Source organism: Echeneis naucrates, chromosome 10 (assembly GCF_900963305.1).
Source record: "Echeneis naucrates chromosome 10, fEcheNa1.1, whole genome shotgun sequence".
NCBI classification, from domain to species: domain Eukaryota; kingdom Metazoa; phylum Chordata; class Actinopteri; order Carangiformes; family Echeneidae; genus Echeneis; species Echeneis naucrates.
This window is the reverse complement of record NC_042520.1, coordinates 25,585,812-25,605,729: the sequence shown is the minus strand read 5'-3', so window position 1 is coordinate 25,605,729 and position 19,918 is coordinate 25,585,812. Positions and strand designations below refer to the sequence as shown.

Sequence of the window (19,918 nt, the reverse complement as noted above, 5' to 3'; positions counted from 1 at the left end):
ATTGTCAAGAGAGTGGACATATATATATATATATATATATATATATATATATATATATATATATATATATATATATATATATAAGCCCATTAGAAAACAGGTTCATTTCTGTCGGCGAGCCTCTCACTCTGGGGCAATTTGTGACAAAATGGTAACAGCTATCAGAAAACCGAGCAGATGCTGAGCGTCACAACAAGCATGTGAAGCTATGTGTGTATTTTTGTGTTTCTAGGATGTAAAATGTGGACAGGGGAGCGATTTAAAAACATATGAAAATATGAACTCCTCTCCCTCCAGCCAGAGAAAAATACATGGGGAGTAATAGGAGAGACGAGGGGTGAGCATGTCCTTTAGAGGGGCACAGTTCAAATTTGGTTTGTCTGACAGTTAAAGTAAAGACATTTTTCAAGAGAGGACAAGATTCTTTATTACTTTGGAGAAAATGATGCGCGTACCTTAAACAATGTGCCCATGAGGGGCACAATGTGCCCTGGAAACGCCAGGACATCTGAACGCGGTTGTTCGTAATGGGACCTTGGCTGGAACAGCGGAAATGGAAACAGCTGAGGGCTCATTATTCACACAAGGCTCCGCCCCACTTCGTAACAACCGGGGGATGCTGTCTCCAGATTGGCTGCAGCTACTTGCAGTGTTTCTGTGTTGGCAACGGAGGATACGATTTTAAACCTGACTTCGTTGTTGCACAGAGGACTAACACAGCCGTTTTAGGAAAGGCCTAAACCAACGATAAGGTTCATTTTGATAAACATGAGCAGCTCCGTGGGTCTGCACTCACCGACTCTGACCGTCTTGATTCAACAACACAGGGTAGGAACAGATCGATGGACCGGGGATCGGCGACCAGACCCCACTTCGCTATGAATAACGCTGTTACTAAAGCAATGCGGAGGAAGAGTCAATAACGAAGTAGGCTTGAACACTTGCTTAAGATTGTTCACAGAAACTAAATAGTGCTGTCCATTCTGCCTGTTCACCGCACAGCTACCTCCTCTAGCATGGAACACAACATCACAAAGTCACAGAGAGATCCTTGTGGAGATCCTCGTCTGACAGCAGGTGACACACACGGTGTGTATTCATTGAGCAGCTTTGCCCCCAAAATGCTCCACGCGTCCACCAAATCAGTTCAACTGATAGTCACTGAAGTGGGGGGAAATCGGTTGTGAAGAGAAGCCTAAGGGGTTTGATTTGAATTTGGTTCATGGACTTCGTTGTTTAGTGGAATACTTGGATAACTGTAGTGATTGTGTTGTCTGATGATAGAGGAGTTTGTACATGTCTCTTTCAGACTGGGACAACTCTGACTCGTGTCCAGACAAGGATCAGGTCAGTGGTTTCATTTAGGAGTACAAATTTCTGTTACATTAACCCAGTGTGCTTCTCAATTTTCTGTTACGCCCCCCCAGGAAGAAAAAAATATTTCGCCCCCCGCTCTAGTATAATTTGTCTTTGAATAATTTATCATGTATGTTATTCGGTCTGTAACGGTGCATAAAAACCCTACTAATAATCCCTGCGTACACTCTGACAATGAGAGGGCCACTGCCATCTACTGTAGTGGAGTTGCAATTACACTTTATTCTAGTACGGCAAAAAAGTATGTTCCGCGGGGTCACACACTTTGGTGTTTGGTATTTGAGAAGCACTGCATTAACCTGACATTTGCTTGGTGTTAGGTTAAAGTCTCACCGATCCTCTTGAAAGCACAGACTCAGACCTCATTGCAGTGAAAAGGTAAATAACTGAACAGAACCTGTTTTGTTCCTCTTGTGTTTTAGAGATGTCTGGTGGCAGACCGTGTGACCACTCGCGGTAAGAACATGGAACAACAGCTATCAGGCATTGTTTGTCAATACTGATGAGCACTGTCAAAAACAAAACAACCAAAAAACTACACTCTCTCTCTACATGGCACATGCTAAACTTTCATCAACACAGTAAACTACCAGGAAATGTTGGACATCTAGCCAAAAAAACTTGTCTCCTAACAGATTGACAGACTAAAAGACTGATGGAGTTACAGTCTGACTGATTGACTGAGTAACTAATAGACAGGTTGACTCTTATGCTGTGGATCCCTGCAGGTTCAGGGTCTCAGGGCTGCATCTTCCGCTCTCTGCAGCAAGCTGAGACGTTAATCAGCACCACTTTCAACCCCAGTTTAAGGTGGCTGTTCCACAACCGTGGTCAGGACCAGGAAGCAGAGGAAGAACACTTTGTGGTGGTGCACGACCTAGTGTCCCAGTCCTCTGCCCGCCTGCTACGTCTGCAGCAAGCTCTCATGACTGTGGCGCCACATTGGCAGCTGGTGGGCAGAGCACAGGTAAGACCTCTCTAGGTGAGAGTGTGGTAGTCCAGGGAGTTGTGTGTGTTTGAGGGAGGACACAGATGTGTCAGTAACCTCTGTGTCTCTACACAACAACAGGTCTATGTTCCAGGCATTCGAGCAGAGGTTGGGGTTCTCCTCTTACCCTCCTCCCCACCCCTGCAGGGGCACTACAGGACTCTGTGGAGACTCCTTGAGCAGCGGTCCCTGCTCCTCTTCATACACGAGTACACTAGGAGGGCTCGTCTTGCCACCGTATTTGTAGGAAGAGTAAGCCAGTTGCTAGAGGAGCTGCTGAACAGATCATATCTCCATCAGGTGAGGGTGACCTGCAGGACTGTTTGACTGTCTGTGGATTCAGTTAGGGGTCATCAACTCTGCTCCTGGAGGGCTACTGCCCTGTATGCAGATCTTTTGCTGCTTCAACACACCTGTCAAATGAGTGGTTTTGTGGTCTACCGTGACAACAGGCTTGATTTTTTTTTTTTTTTTTTTTTTTTAATAGGTCACATTGACTAAATCCAGGTCTGATTTTTTAAAAAAGAAAAAACAAAAGATAAAAATTATATATAATGTGTGTAATTCCAGCCTGACCTATTAAAAACCTAAAGTCTGGTTTGTTAGCATATCTTTTTATATGACATGTCATTAAGTAGAATCTCCCTCTGGTTTCAGCCTTGACTATTTCAGTCACGCCTCAGACTCACAAACACTAGCATTCTCGTCTCCTTTCCAGACCCTATCCAGCTGGTCTTCATTCACCGTCAGTTTTGGCTCCCTGAGCCATGAGCTCTGGGACCATCTCAACCACTGGTCTTGTCTGTTCTCCAAAGTCCAATCCGACTACTACCTGCGACCTCTTCTAGTCCGGCAGACTGGGCTGCTGATCAAAATGAAACACTCTCTGGACTCTCTTAGTCTTCAGGCGCTGGTTTTGATGGAACACTATGTTAGGGTCATCCTGTCTGCTGTGGCCCAGACTGAACTAGACTCTGTACCACTAGAAGTCCTGAAGGATATGTTGGCTGGCACTGAGGTATATAACCAGGCAGTGGAGGAGCAGAGGGCACTACACAACACCACCCAGCTAAGGACTTCAGTACTCCAACAAGCACATCATTCCACTCTGGGTCCTGGTCTTCCACACAGCAGTGACCACCACCCTGCTGCCTTGACAATCAAAGAAGTGACTTTGATTTTAGCAGTGCATCATGCAGAAGCTGCAGCTCAGCAGATGCTGTGCTGGTCCTCTCCTCAGAGCTGTCAAGTCTGTCTGGTCCACCACAACCATGAGGACTATAACAGTTTTGTTCCTCCCATTATAAGATGTGGGACCTGCAAGCAGAGATCTGATTGGTCCTGGGAACAGTTGAGGTACACTTTTTTAATGTCTTCTGTCCTCTCTATGGACCAGCAGCCCACCCTGCATCTTCATTTTGACAAGACTACCTTGGAAAACCACCATCCTTTAGCCAAGCTCACCTCTGTTCAACTTAGACCAGATAACTCCAAAAACAATCAAAACAGCCACTGCCAAACTCATATGTGCCAGTACATTTTTGAGGCTGTGGACTCAGCCCAACCAAATGTAAATAGACAGAGCACTTTAGAAAATACCACTTCAGACATCTCCAACCATCTCTTGGTTTGCAAACAGCTCTGCTCTTCAGCAAAGTTGCTCTTTCAGCTGCTGGTCTCCTCCAATGACTTGTTGGTCCCACCGATTCTACATATGTATGCACCACAGGGACAGACTGAACAACTGCAGCCAAACACAACAGACAGACAGCATGTAGACAGTGACCCACTGTCCACTCCAGTCTCTAATCCAGCTGACTTGTTGGAACTGGGCAGAATAAGTACAAGGCTCAGCCAGGAACACCATATTCAAGTATATCAGCTGGACTGGGCTGGACTGGAAATTCCAACCAGGCTGGAAATAACTGGCAGGTAAAGTCTGCTTACTGAACCACCTTGAATTGCCTGAGGAATTAGACTAAATATCAAACTTCTGTTGTAATTGGTCAGACATGCATGTTTGACCTTCTGTCTTTTTCTGTCTTTTTTTTTTGTAAACCTGTGTGAAGGTGTGTCTCTGTTCACACAGGCTTCACTTTTCCACAGGGTCTACACTGGAGCTGTTTCAGACACATTGGTCATGATACTAATATATTGGTTGGTTGGTGGGTCCTGGTGGGCAGGTTTTCTGAGGCTTCTTTTTGACTCAGATACTTGCAGATGTCCTTTGATCTTTGATACTCTCACTGTATTAAGGTGAAGTTGAGAGAGAGGGAGGGAGAGGGAGAGAGAGAGAGGGAGAGGGAGAGGGAGAGAGAGAGAGAGAGAGAGAGAGAGAGAGAGAGAGAGAGAGAGAGAGAGATATATGGAGGGAGGGAGAGATGGAGGGGGAGAGAGGGTAACAGGGAGAGACATTGAGAGAGAGAGAGAGAGAGAGTCTCAGTCCTTCCCCCAGCAGTCTAGGCCTATAGCAGCATAGCTAAAGAGTAGAGGACTTTAACTTTTTAACTATAAGCTCTGTCATACAGGAAAGTTTTAAGCCTGGTCTTGAAAGTTACTAAAGAGTCCGCCCCCCGGACTGATGCTGGAAGTTGGTTCCATAGAAGAGGAGCCTGATAACTGAACGATCTGCCTCCACATTTACTCTTGCAGACTCTAGGAACCACAAGTAAACCTCCATCTAGAGAGTGGAGTGGCCTGCTAGGACAGTAAGGAACTATGAGCTCTCTGAGATATGATGGAGCTTGAGAGGATGCTTCTGATTTTCCTAATGTTTCTCAGGTGGAAGAAAGCTGCCCTACTGACTTGTTTTATGTGAGGGACAAAGGACTTGTCCTCGTCATAGGTTACTCCAAGGTTTCTTACAGTGGAGCTGGAAGCCAAACTAACGCTATCCAGACTGATTAGTTTCTCTGAGGTTAGGGTTAGTACAATAGCTTCAGTTTTGTCAGAGTTGAGAAGTAAAATATTTTTGGTCATCCAGACTTTTATGTGTTACAAGACATGTCTGCAGTCTGACATTTCATTTGGCTTCATTGATAGGTACAGCTGAGTATCGTCTGCATAGCAGTGGAAGTTGATGCTGTGTTTCCGAATAATGTTGCCTAGAGAAAGCAGATAAAGCGTAAAGAGGATTGGTCCAAGTACCGAACCCTGTGGGACTCCATAACTGACTACAGTACATGAGGAGGAGCTGTTGTTAACATGAACAAACTGATGTCTATCTGATAAGTAGGATTTGAACCACCTTAGTGAAGTTCCTTTAATTCCAATTTCATGTTCCAGTCTCTGTAGTAAAATATTATGATCTATGGTGTCGAATGCAGGACTAAGATCTAGAAGAAGTATGGAGGCTGATCCATTGTATGAAGCCATTAGCCATGTCATTGGAGACTTTAACCAGCACTGTTTCTGTGCCATGATGGGCTATGATGAGTTTGTTTGAAATCCTTCAAACAAACCATTCCCACCCAGGTGGTTGTGTAGTTGTTTTGCTACAGCTTTCTCAATGATTTTAGAGATAAATGGAAGGTTTGATATGGGTCTATAGTTTGCCAAAACGTCTGGATCAAGATTCAGCTTTTTAAGCCAAGGTTGGATGACTGCGGTCTTAAGAGTCTGAGGTACAAAACCCAGAGATAAGGCCAAATTAATCAGATCAAGAAATCAACGGCTTAATTCAGTTAAAAATCTCTTTAAAGAGGCTAGTTGGTACTGGGTCTAATAGACAGGTTGATGGTCTGGATGATGAAACTATAGAAACTAGCTCTGAGAGATTCAGAGGTGAGAATCATTCCAGATGTAAAAGAGGCGTTGCAGTTGATTCAGGAGTTGCTGTATTCAGTAGAAGATTATTGTGTAATGTAGGTAAGAGCTGATAAATTCTTTCTCTGATTGTGAGGATTTTATCTGTAAAAAAGCCCATAAAATCATCACTGCTTAGAACTAAGGGGATCACTGGTTCAACTGAGCTATGGCTCTCTGTCAGCCTGGCTACAGCGCTGAAGACAAACCTGGGGTTGTTCTCGTTTTCTTCTATTAGTGCTGAGTAATATGAACTTCTAGCACTGCGGAGAGCTTTTTTTTATATGTTTTTAGGCTATCTTTCCAGGCTCCGTGAGACTCTTCCGAGTTACTGGAATTTTCTTTCTAATTTCCTTGATGTCTGCTTTAAGGCACTGATTTGGTAATTATACCAGGGAGCCAGCCTCCTCTGTTTGATTACTTTCTTTTTGAGAAGGGCGGCATCGTCAAGATTCGAACACAGTGTGGCCATCGCGCAAATCACAAAGTCATCAACCTGTGTATGAGAAAAATCCTCATTTGAATTTAGAAATGGCATTGTTGGAGATGATGACTGAATGTTCTCTTTAAATGTAGCCACAGCAGCTTCAGATAAACATCTTCTATAGCTGAGTTTATTCCTCAATGCTATGCAGTCCATTGACAGACAGATAGACAGATTGGAAGACCAGACTATCTTTTGATTTACTTTTTCCTGTGAACGCTTTATTGACCTGCTTTTAGGTTTTTCATATATTATATCCTGGGTCATAATGCATTTGTGGTTCTGCTGTCCTTTTGTTCCTATGCTACCACCCTTAGTGTTTCTCTCTGCAGATGCTGGCTGCTAATTGGTGAATGGAGATTGGTGGGACTTGTATAAAATGGCCGCTGCATGAGTCGTTCTTCCTCTTCTCTTAGCCCTACTCCCAACTGCACCAGGCTTTGTTCTCATGTGTTATATTTGTGTTGTGTTGTCCGGTGGTCCAGGTAGCCAAAGGGGTGGGTGCATCTATTCATGTTATATACGGTTCCCCTAGGCCAATCGTAACAGATGTCTGGTCTGAGGACGACTATACTTGACAGCTGCCTCTGGCCCCTGGCCCCTGGCCCCAAGAACCTCTGTGATAATGCTGGCTTTTTGTGTCCCTCAGCTTAGGTACTCAGAAGGACCCAGAGAGAGAATATGCTGTGGGACCAAAGAGGACAGTGATTGAGCCAGACTGTGTTCAACCTTGTTCAGTCCAGTGGCTGGATCATGGTCAGTCTCTGCTCTCTGCTGACCTTTTTGGAGAATACCACAACCTGCTGTGGACTCTCTACAGCAAAGCCCTGTTGCTGCAGCTGTTTTTACCTCCAGCAGGAGAAACAACTGAGAGCATCAATCTCCAAGCTAATCACAGAGGGTTCCAGATCCTACACAAGATCAGCCCATCTTCAAAGAAAGGTCAGGAGATTGTGTCCAGTTATGCTGCAGTGAGTTTCCTTTCACTGTCTCAATCTCGCAGTGGTTAGCACTGTTACCTCAAAGGCAAAAAAGTTTTGTGTTTGACTGTTTGTGTAGATCTGCTTCCCTTGGAATGCAGAGCCATGCTGGAGGATTTCACTTTGAATCTCTTTGGAAGTACTGCACATGCTCAATGGGACCATGGTCAGCAAAAACCCACCAATTTTTTTTTCCTTTTCCTTTTCTTCATCTGCCAGTTCTTTACTGTCTCACTTTCCATCTATCCCCAGTGCTTTGTAGGGGTTTGGGCTCAGCCTTGAAGGATAAGTCCCTTACAGACCTTGGTCCCTCTGTCATGTCATCATCTAGAATGTTGTCAGCAACTATGAAGCATTTCCTACTACTGTCCCCTCCTCTCCTGTTGTGTCTGTGTTGTAAGCCAGCAAAAAGTTCAGGTAAGGTTCACACTGCGGATGGGCATCGGGTTGGGTACAGTGTGGAGAGAAAAAAAAAAACCTTCATTCTGACAACATGAACTTTCCCCAAGATTTTTTTGCAGCATCCTGTGTGTTCCCATCGGTAGTACTAAGGTAAAAATTAAGTTTCTTAGCAAATTTTAGGGCCACTTTGTGTAAAAAAATAAATAAAATAAATAAAAATAAATAAATAAATATATATATATATATACAGAACATAGTTGTCTGGATTTTATTAGACATGCAGTCAAGTCTTGCATATAATTTTTCCTGATACTGGTGATAAATAGGTGCAGTCAAAAGTATTGGCGAAACCTATACTGGAGTGCAATTCTGATATCTCCCCTAGAAAATAAACCACGAAAATCATAACATTATTCTCACAATATTGGAACCTTTTTATCTAGAAAACTATGATTTTTTTTTTCTCTTGTGCTATTATGATTTTGTTCTCATAAAATTGCACTTGCTACGTCACCACGTAGTTCGGGCACGCAAGCGACTATGTAGTCCCAGCAGCAACATGGAGTTGACATTGAGTTGAAATCCGTTTTTTAGCATTCATCATGCTTTGGTTGATGAGTAAACCAAGAGGTACATAGAGAAGAATACACCATCGACGTCTGTTGTTGATTGTGAATTTTTTTTATTTATTTTTTTTCCTCTCTCTGTCTTCTCCACATCCTCTAGCTCTCTGGGGGTCGCCATTGTTGTTTGATTGAATATGCCAATGTTGATGTGAACCATTCTAGAAAATTTTCACTGGCTCTTCCTCGGGAAGTCAGCATGCATACCCCTACATGAAAAAAGGAATTGGAGCACCACTACCCTCACTGGAATAAGGCAGGGCTAAAAAGTAGGGGTAGGAGGTGCATTGGGCCTGGGCCTTAATGTGCTCAGTGGCCATGTTTACTCCTTTACTATGTAGATTCTTGAAGGCCAGGAAAGAACTTAAATGTTCTTCCATATTCTAATTTCCTCTTGATATTCAGGTAATCTCTTTCTCTTTTATATATAGTGAGACGTATAATTTACTGGGATCGCAGCATGGTTGGTTCCGTTGTGTTCTCCTCACAACGGAAACACATACAAGAAGCCTAACAGTGATAGGAACCAGGGACCTGTATCACAAAGCTTAATTTTCCACCACATCCTGGAGATTAATGTATAGTCCCCATAAATTTATGTTTCTATTTATGTTATTTGACATTATTTCCGTTACAACCCCAGTGGAGCAAAAAGGACTTGGGAGAAAATCAAAAACAAATATAAGAACATTGTTCAAAGTGATCAGTAGTTCTCTAATATCCTTTAGGCTGTCTTTATATCCATGTTGCGGGCTATAACCAACATGTATAAAGCTGTACTTTCTTTTTACTCAGGATTACACTCTTGCAGAGCAGCTTGTCTTTTTAAATAATGAAGGTCCCTCTTGAAAGAGGCTGTAGAGGGGGTCACATCAGACCCTGGTGGAGGTGGCAGCTCACAAAGCACCCCGCCTGTACATGGTATATTTCAGTGAGTCAGTGTTTACACACTGGGCTGCAAAACCACAATTATCCCATTACTGCTGATCATACATTGGGGGGGGGGGGAGGGACAGTCACAAGATGTAAATAACTATTTTATAAGGCTAGTCAGTGGGACATTGCCATTATTTTAAAGTGAACCATACAAAAACAACTAAGTACTTATAATGTTAAAGCCACTGTATTATGTATTTAAATTGTTTCAGGTGGGTGCTTATGGAGGCTCAAAGGGGACAGAATGAAATGTGTCATTAATTAGAGAGAGAGAGACAACAATTCGTACCCAGGGTAATTCAAAGTGCTTTACAGATACAGAAAAGAAAAATTACAAGAAGGCAGATAAAATCATTAATAATCATTGAATGAATTAAAAGCTACATTTTAAAAAAGCCACAGATAAAATGCTTTCAGATGCCATATGCACACCTAAATAGAACTGTTTTCAACCTGGATTTAAACATTGTCAGAGTTGAGGCCTGCCTCACATCTGACTTTAGCAGCAAAAGTGGAACTGGAATGCAGCCTCACCATCTTTAGTTCTGACTCTGGGTACCACCAGGAGACCACTCCCCGAGGTTCTCAGACCCCAAGGCAATTCATATGACTCTAGCATGTCAGAGATGTACTTTGGTGCTAGATGAATGTTCTTCAGTACCTTAGATGTAGATTCTACTGGTTTGTTCTTTGTCTACTCTTGTGCTTCTGTGGTCACTATTCTTAACTGTAATTCTTTACTGATGAGGTGTTTCTCTTCTAAAGTTGCATTTGTCTTCTCTTTATTGAGGCATATAAGTGTAAAATTGGGTTCTATTTAAAAGAGAACAAATAATATAGGAGCTCTTCCAAAACACATCACTCTTCATGAATTCTTTCTTTCTCTAGTCTCAGCTGGCCTGTCTATCCACAGACACACTGTCAGCCTGCTGTTGGCTACAGTGCAGCTGTCTACAGTTTGGGTCTTTTCAAAGGCCTACCACTTCCTCTCCTCGTGGAGCCTCAACAGATTCCTGCTTATCACACAGGGGGACCTCAAGGTAGGTCTTGTTTTCAGAAACCTGCTCCTGAGCCACACAGACAGGGCTCTGCTCAACAGTAAGATTGATCATAACTAATGATGCTAACTAACTGAAAGTGTGTGTGTGTCTGTGTGTGTGTGTGTGTGCGTGTGCGTGCGTGCGTGTGCGTGCGTGTGCGTGCGTGCGTCTACAGGAGCTAAGAGAGTCATTCCAGACAATAGTGGATCAGATCAAGTCCCTGGTGGATCTAGACAGTGGCCATCACTCAGCTTTTCATGACCACAGCCAGCTGTTGCTGCGGCACCGTGTCCAGGAGCTGGAGAGGGCAGGGACTCAGCTGCAGGTGACCTGTCTAACTTCTGAGTCTGTGGTCAGTTACTTACCTAGAAGCATTTTATTTCAAACATAAAAAATAATCATCAAAATAATATAGTAGTCGACAGACATAAAACACAAAAGGAAACCAAAAAATTGAAAGCATATGTTTGATGTTATTTACGTATCTGCAAAGGAGAGGGGACATGAACTTTATCCCAACCCTAGTCCATGAATTAATAATAGTCAATTAAACCTTTAACACCAAAGATTCATACTGTCCACTTGGACTGGCACTTAACCGTAAACGTACCAGAACGTGTTCTGTGAGTAAATGCTTTTGCCCAGTTTCCCAGAACACTTAAAAAGCTTCAATATCTGGCAGTCTACCATGTGTTCAAAGTGTTTTAATGGCAAACAACGAAGGAGCGGATTTGCAGACTTGTGGAAACTTTGTGACTGGAATAACCGTAATGACCCTATATTCGCTGTGAAGTGCAGCTTCTCAGCTTGCAGCGGTATGCTGGTTTTTCTCAGATAGAGTGAATATTTGCAAATTGACAATAATACAAAGTGCTTCTGAGTGAATCTGTTGCCGGCCGCACATTCAGTTGAAAAGGGATAATTAGACTCCCAGCATAAATCATACTATAACTAATTCTTCTAAACTTATATCCTTAATCAAATTGTGACAGATGTACACATACACATTTATAAACACAAACATACAGATATACATTAATATATGTATATGCATATATACATACATATACAAAAACAAATGAAGGTAACACAAATAAAACAAAAATACAAAAAAACAAATATATTTTAGATTATTTAACAAAAATTATTAAATAGTAATATACTTATTTTTTATAGTAGTTTACGTTTGGACATTTCTTGAGTTCCATATTGAAACTGTTCCACAGTTTCACGACAAGAATAGAATTGCAAAGCTTACAAAGCTTTTCTTGCCATATGCACAGAAATATTCTTCAAATTAAAGTTTCTCCTTAACATGTAACCCCCTTTACAATTGATCATTTGGAATATTTCTTGGTAATAAACAGGTTTTTGCTTTAAATATTATTTTTGCTAATTCCACAGTAATTTTATATTTTACGAATTTTGACAGCAAAAAGTGAGTTTGTCTATATCCTACACCCATGAAAGACCAACATTGCTTTTTTGCAGAATAAGCAGTGCAGGCTTGAATATATGTAGTTATTGCCCCAAACTAAATATGGAAGAACTAGTGAACAGAATAGAATGATGTCATTTATTATCGAGAACCTGCTTACTTTATTGAATATAGTGATTTTTTTTGACACTTTGGTGTGTACATGCTTAATATGTGATTTCAAGCAGATTTGGTCATACATTGTCATCCAAGAGATTTGATTTCATTGATTCCACCTCAACTCTTTGCGCATTAATTCTGCAGTTCCCAAAAAGTATTATTGTTTTCGGAAAGCTTAATGACAATTTATTTCTCTGAAGCCATACTTAATACACACTTAATTAACTTAATTATGTTTTGATCACTTGCATAAAAAATTTCGGTTGACATGAACTGCCAAGAATGTCTTTGCCTGCAACCTTCTGGAAAATAACTTTGCCCAAGTTCATCAAAACTTGGGCAAAGTTAGGGTTGATGGGCTCTAAATCCTGACTGAAACTCTTCAAACAAACTGTTCCCATCCAGATGCCCGTGTAGTTGTTTTGCTACAGCTTTCTCAATGATTTCAGAAATAAATGGAAGGGACGATATGGGTCTATAGTTTGCCAAAACATCTGGATCAAGATTAGGCTTTTTAAGCTGGGGTTTGATGACCGCAGTCTTAAGTGCCTGAGGTACATAACCCAGAAATAAAGTCAGATTAACCAAATCTAGAATGAACGGCTCAATTACATAAAAGATCTCTTTAAAGAGGCTAGTTGGTACTGGGTCTAATAGACAGGTTGATGGTCTGGATGATGAAACTATAGAAGCTAGCTCTGAGAGATTCAGAGGTGAGAATGATTCCAGATGTAAAAGAGGCGCCACAGCTGATTCAGCAGTTGCCGTCTTCAGAAGGGGATTTTTATCTAACGTAGGCAAGAGCTGATAAATTCTTTCTCTGATCATGAGAATTTTGTCTGAAAAAAAACTAATAAAATCATTACTGCTTAGAGCTAAGAGGATCACTGGTTCACTGAGCTATGGCTCTCTGTCAGCCTGGCTACAGTGCTGAAGAGAAACCTGGGGTTGTTCTTGTTTTCTTCTGAGTGCTGAGTAATATGAACTTCTAGCACTGTGGAGAGCTTTTTTATATGTTTTTAGGCTGTCTTTCCAGGCTCTGTGAGACTCTTCTGACTTACTGGAACGCCAGTTTCTTTCTAATTTCCTTGATGTCTGCTTCAAGGCACGGATTTGGTAACTATACCAGGGAGCCATCCTCCTCAGATTGAATACTTTCTTTTTGAGAGGGGCGGCATTATCAAGATTCGAACGCAGTGTGGCCATAGTGCTAGTCACAAGGTCATCAACCTGCGTATGGGAGAAATCCTCATTTGAATTTAGATATGGCATTGTTGGGAATGATGACCAAATGTTCTCTTTAAATTTAGCCACAGCAGCTTCAGATAAACATCTTCTATAGCTGAATTTATTCCTCAATGCTGTGGAGCCCATTAAAGTAAACTCAAATGTAGTAAGGTAATGGTCAGTCATGAGAGAGTTTTGAGGAAAAATTGTTAACTTGTCAATTTCAATGTTAGAACAAGATCAAGGATATGATTGTAAAAGTGAGTGGGTTCATTCACATTTTTATGCACTGAGCATGCATGCACACACACAATTTTATTGACAAATGGTACTATTTATAGTCGAGGCAGAGAGTGGGGGTGGAGGTGTACCAGAAAATAATTGAGAAGCACTGGTTTAGTCACAGTGACTCGTCTACCCAAAATGGGTTATGCTTTTCTTTCACAAATGTGGGAATGATGGTCCAAAATTGCGTTAAAATGTACAAAACGCTGCTCTGATTTCTAGAATCGCCCCTGTTATCTAGGCTATCACACTGGATGCTGGCTACCTTCGAGGCCACTTTTACAATTTTCCCAAAAGATTTCTTATCGTTGATACAAGGTTACCATATCAACAGATGACAGACAGAGTCTAGTCCACTTGGAACTTAGCCAGTTTACTCAAGCAGTAAAGGCGTTGTGACCCTTCTTGCACAACTTTTCAGGTCAGATTTTTGGGGTCAAATTTCAATCGGTTATCAGTTATTACAATGTCAATTGTCTGACCATTAACAACGCTGTTTTGGGTAGTTTAGGGGGGGTACGCCTAAAATCAATGCATATCTATTTTTTTTTTTTTTTGAGCCTTTAAGTTGTAAGAAGGCTTCATTACACAAGTTATAGATAACTGGACCATGCGTGTCCTCGTCACCATAAAGCAGGCTGACAATGACCGAGTTGTCAGCATACTTAATGATGAAACTACTTTTATGACGGCTACAACAGTTGTTGCTGTAAAGAATGCACAAGAAAGTAGATAAGACACAGCCCTGAGGCCAGCCAGTAGAAGATAAATGCTGGACAGTATCTCATTAACTCTAACTCGTTGAGATCTGTTTGTTAGAAAATAAAGAATTCTGCCCACCAAACATGGATCCAGACCATGCATATCAACTAGTTTTTCTACCAGGACATGCGGCTGGATGGTATTAAATGCTGATGAAAAACGGCCTGGCATAGTTTTTACTACCTTCTAAATGCCTCTGTAGGAGGTTGAGCAGAGTGGCATTTGCATCTTGAATGCTCCTTCCAGCCCTATATGCAAACTGCAAAGGGTCTAACAGGCTCCTAAAATTTGACCACAAGCTCGGTCTTAATTGGTTTTTCAAGCTGCTTCATAATCAATGAAGCGATTTTGGATTTTTGCTCTTGGCAACAGGCAGAACAGTAGACTGCTTCCAGAGAGATGGCACCTTAAGAGATCAGTTATGTAATTTAAAAATGGGGACTGACTACTAATGTTGTATGGACAACGGTTTACTCTCTTTAAAACACTTGATGATGGATCAGAACCCTGTTTCAGATCTTAGTATTTATCACGAAAATCATGAACATCAAATCTACTGTAAAAAGTATCAAGGCAGTCAGATGGTGATCTGAATTATAATTGGGCAACATTACCTTTTTCCTGCTTCCCTCATTCAGTCTGATTGCTTTCATGGCCTTCCAGGGTGAGCCCAGATTTTTTTCTCTGAGTTGAGCCTCCATTTTGTTCTTGGACCTAATTTTTCCAGCCCTGACTTCTAACTTTATTTTTTTTTTGCAGATCACGCAATTCCAAATTGTTCTCCTCCCTACAACCTTTATTCTTCTTATGAAGAAGTGTTATTAGTGACTTCAATACCCGAGGTTTAGAGTCAGAATATACTTTGACATTTTTATCAGGGATGACAATGCTTTCACAGAATGAAGTCCAAATTGTAACATCTGCCAGTTCATCAATGTCATCAGAGGGTTCAATAAACATGTCCCAGTCTGTAGAATCAAGGGGGCCCTGGAGAGCCTGCGAGGCATTATTGTCATTTCAGTTCTTACTGTGGATGTTCTGCACTTTGCCTCTTTTTAGTGCAGTGTAATACACAGGTATGAGATGCATGCAGTTATGATTTGCTGCACCTAGGGGCAGGAGGGGTAATGACCTATATGCATCTTTGACATTACCATAGGTCTAAGATTTTATTTCTCCTAGTAGGGCATGTGACATACTGGTAAAATTCTCTGTGTTTTGTTCAATGAAAATTGGTTCATGTTGCCAAGGATGCGGTACAGTACATCTGGAGAGATTAGATGGACTTTCTGTGTAACTCTGTGTAACTGCTCACAAGCGCTAGTTTCATTAGCCCTAGGTTGACTACATACCAGAGTAAAAATATCTGGGGAAACTCCCTGGGCAAGTGTGGTGTTTTCTGATGTTGTGACTGAAACGTGCCAGTACATGTAGTTCCTCATATTTATTTCGGAGGGACTGTGCATTGGAGAGGATGATGGATGGTGGCAGAGTAGAAGAAAGGGATTGTTTTTTTCCTCAAGCGGCCACCTCTTCTCCCTCACTTCATCTTACGCTGTTGTTCTCCAGGAGGTTTCCGATTGCCAGGTCTCAGTAGATCAACCGGTTTAGGCAGAATAAGATCACCTGCTGGATCCTGTACATTCCACCGGCTGTGGCTCCCCACCCACAGCCAGTTCTCTGTCATGTAAGATTTGAAAAACAGAGTGCAGACCATCTGATGACTGTGACTCTGCTTTGTGTCCCTCAGACCTTGTCTTCTTTGGTGCTGAAGACCTTCGCCAATGACTGCAAGAAGATATCAAGGGAAATCTTTGAGCAGAAGATGCCTTCTTCTGTGCACTGGAGACACAGCTACAGAACAGGTACTGGAACAATGTCGGTACTGGATGGCTGGGGGAAAAGAAAATCATAAAAAAAAAAAAAAAAAAAAAAGAAATCTGTCATTTAAAGGGGGTATGATGATGTAGTCTGTAGCTAACATCTATACAGCATAGGTGCATTAGATGGGGGTGGGGGTTTCTTTAAGGTGCTTCAGGTTAGTAATAGGTCACACAACATCTCCGACATGATAATTTTACTGTGTGTGTCTGTGCTGGTGCTCAGGTTTTCCCAGCAGTCCCAGTGAGTATGTATCTCTGGCAGCTCAGACTGTGATTGGGCAGGTTTTAGAGGGCGTGGCACCACTGTCTGACCATGCCCATGTCCAAGCTCTGAGTATAACAATGACAGCTTTCCTGGAGGCCTGGATGGAGCACATCCTAAAGCATAAGATCAGATTCAGGTCTGTGCTGGGGGGTGACATACCATTAGCCATGTGCTGTTCTGGGACCTGGCCCTAATCTGCTGCCCTTCCTCTTCAGTGTGCAAGGAGCTCTGCAGCTGAAGCAGGACTTTGACTACATCAAAGACCTGATCCAGTCGGACAGATATGGTCTGTCAGCTGAACTCCACCAGCACCTGCTCAGCCTACAGTATGTCACCTCCACCGCCAATTTCCTTAGCATTGTGGTATGAATGTCAACAAGCAGAAGACAGGTACCCACTTGTCTTCTGCTTCTGAGGCAGTTTAAAAACATGCTGGAATGATTGTAGTGTGAGCTGAACTAATATTATACATTACTCATAAATATAACACTTACTCAAGATATTTTGTGCATGTGTGTGTATACATCATTATTATTGGTAATCAAGTTGAAATGGCTGGAGCTGCAGTGGGAGTTGGCTCCATGTACCAAGTTGTCAAAGCTGCGTCATCTGCCTGTTTACCTGATAACAGTGAATTAACCTTCTGTGTCTTCCTCCTCTGCATCAGGGTTTTTCAGCAGGTGGACTCAGCAGTTTTTTGTCTGCTGCAGCAGCCTGAGGCCAAACCGTACCTGAAAACCAGAACCTGGAAGCATTTCACACACTGCTGTGAGTACCACTGGTGTCAGACCCAGATGCCTGGGGTTCAGAGCTGTACTTAAACCTGGAAAAACATCTTAAGTGCCTTTGATGGTCCAGTTAGGCTAATTAGGATCATCAACCAATTATTAGAGTGGCATCAATCAGTCATTAAACTGAAATCAACCAGTTATTAATCAAGCATCATTAATTTATTAACTGATTTATTAACTTTATTAACTGTAATCAGTAATCTGTAATTAAAATTGATTATCAATAATGAGTCGCTTTCAATCAGTACATAATTTAACCATTAATCAGTAATAAGAATAGGAATTTAACTGAAGAAATTATCTGAAGAAAAGAACATTATTTTGTTGTGCATACAGTATGTACGACAAATATAATGTCTTTCACCTGCATGACTTCATTATTATTACACTTGCTATATCCAAATCATACTCTTGGTTTTAAGAAGTCTCATTCATACCAAATCCCAAATCAATATGCTGGAAGTCTGCATTGTTCACCATAACAACACCTGATCGCATTTTATTAGTCAAAGACAACCAACAGAAACATTTGTCATAGCTATAGTGACACAGCACTTTTTCATTGGTCAATAAGAAGCTCATTCCAGACAGACAGAGTTAGCAGCAGCAGTCAGAGCCGCAAAATTTCATTGTAATAAAAATTGCGCAGCATGGATTTTTTAAAATACAGAACAGTGAATCTCTTAACAGTTCAATAAGGAATGCATCTTTTCGTTTCCAAATACGGGACGATTCTGTATTTTAAGGGACAGTTGGCGACCTTAGTTGGGGTGGTGCTGCTTCTTAGCATTGAGAGGAGCCAGTGAAGGTGGGTGGCACATCTGGCCAGGATGCCTTGTGGATGCCTCCCTTCTGAGCATGAAAGGAGACCCCAGGGCAGAGCCAGGACATACTGGAAGCATTATTCTTTGCTGGAGTGGGAATGCCTCAGGATCCTCCCAGAGCAGCTGGTTGAGGTGGCTGTGGAGATAAGTTTTCTGGGCTTCCCAACTAAGGCTACCGTGCCAACAAGTTAGAACTGCACAGGATGAAAACAAGAAGAGAATTTTAAACTGGTTTGAAGAAGATGAATTTGCTCTTGATTGGTTTGAATAAGAGAAAGGGGTTTTCCACAATATTAAGTGTGTATCTTTAAAGGTCCAACCAACAACAGGGACAGCACAGATGAAGCAGTGGGGAGCAGTATCACCAACCTGGGCTATGTTGAAGGTGAAGACTTGACTCCGGCTGACCCTGCTGTTTTCGTGTCTAACTTCCCCTCAGTGGACCCCTCCATCCCTGGGGAGCCCTACCTTGCGCCAAGGTACAGTATGTCTTGGGGCTTTCCATGTGAAACATTACAGGGCCTCTTGTTTGTGTTTGCGGTAACACTTCTCTCTTTGTGTTCTTAGTCTGGCTCTGGATGCTGCTCAGCAGGAATGGTTAAACCTGAGGATTCATTGCAGTGCTCGACGCTGGAAGCTGCCACGATTGCAGTGCCTCTCCAAGTCTGAAACCTGAGCACACTGATTGACCTCTATCTCTACTTGTTAGGACTTCATATTCCCTAAACAAAATCAAGTGTTTGGTCTGTCTGTGTGGTCCTTTTTTGTGCTCGAATAGAGGTCTAATGGAAACAGACTGTGCTGAATTTAATGATAGATTGTTTCTGCATGGAAATAGAATAACGTCAGGTTATGATGTTTAACAGTAAAAGCTAATGTGACGGTTTGGTTTCAGGATGAAACGGCAACACAGTTTGGTTCTTTTCAGAGGGCACAGCTCAACCTGTGCTCAGTTTTAAATTTTTTTTCACTTACTCTTTTCAGTGAGCAGCAGTTTTAGCCATTAGTGAGCATCTTCATGTGCCCTGCTCATTCTCAGCCCCTGGTCCATCTCTCCTCAGCCTCAAACACGTGCAGGCTGGATATTCAGCTCTCTCTTATGTCTGTTAAATTAACTTGCTGATTGGACCCATTCATGGCTCTGTCTATCTGTATCCATTTCAGAAACTGTGAGACTCGTTATACATCTGTCTGAACTTGGCAGATTTAATAATATGAACCGAAGCAGGGTCTGCATCTCCACCCCGCTTTCACTGGTGCAGTTGGTGAGAGGTCAGAGTAGTTGACAGTGGTGCTGTTTGAGATAGTGTCTTTGTGTGAGGAGTGGTGATGGCTGGCATTAGGGGGCTGACTCTGGGACACCAGTGATCACTGTTTACCCCCCTGGAGGTGTCGTGGGACTAACTAAACGAAACACCGGTGAAAGGAGGTTCCCACCTGATGACCCCAAAGACATGTTAGCTATCACTGCTCACTGGCCTAGTTAGACATTATCTTCAGGTCGCATAGGACAGGGCCAAAGTTTGTTAGTAGGGAGTTAGTCACTGAGTCTGTTCCATTTTTTTTGTAGGACGTTTCTTGTGTTTACTCTGAAATGAAAGTGTCACGAGCCAGCATTATTATAGAAGCTATAAAGCTATAAACTTTAAG

The 19,918-nt window shown here is 42.1% G+C and overlaps 1 protein-coding gene across 8 annotated transcripts; it reads left to right on the top strand.

Moving 5' to 3' along the window:
* Positions 1–670: 670 nt before the first annotated feature.
* On the top strand, positions 671–19,635 carry ccdc142 (coiled-coil domain containing 142). Of its 8 annotated transcripts, none has more exons than XM_029511911.1 (18): positions 671–828; positions 1,003–1,089; positions 1,310–1,347; positions 1,800–1,833; positions 2,106–2,344; positions 2,447–2,665; positions 3,084–4,297; positions 7,303–7,595; positions 7,713–7,799; positions 7,886–8,050; positions 10,483–10,634; positions 10,810–10,986; positions 16,256–16,370; positions 16,612–16,789; positions 16,869–16,979; positions 17,321–17,421; positions 18,582–18,747; positions 18,836–19,635. In XM_029511911.1, the coding sequence occupies exons 2-18, from the start codon at positions 1,017–1,019 to the stop codon at positions 18,942–18,944; spliced, it is 3,471 nt and encodes a 1,156-aa protein (XP_029367771.1). In that variant the 5' UTR covers positions 671–828; positions 1,003–1,016; the 3' UTR covers positions 18,945–19,635. The 8 variants fall into 8 exon arrangements, with proteins under 8 accessions (XP_029367771.1, XP_029367776.1, XP_029367775.1 ...); XM_029511916.1 differs by having other exon boundaries at positions 671–1,089; positions 7,303–7,409; positions 7,512–7,595; XM_029511915.1 differs by having other exon boundaries at positions 671–1,089; positions 7,303–7,409; positions 7,509–7,595.
* Positions 19,636–19,918: the final 283 nt, after the last annotated feature.

Coding starts and splice junctions, on each gene's coding strand:
- ccdc142 (XM_029511911.1), top strand. CDS start 1,017: ATGGAACACAACATCACAAAGTCACAGAGAGATCCTTGTGGAGATCCT. Junction 2,345..2,446: donor AGCTGGTGGGCAGAGCACAG/GTAAGACCTCTC, acceptor ACACAACAACAG/GTCTATGTTCCAGGCATTCG. Junction 7,800..7,885: donor ACATGCTCAATGGGACCATG/GTCAGCAAAAAC, acceptor ATCTATCCCCAG/TGCTTTGTAGGGGTTTGGGC.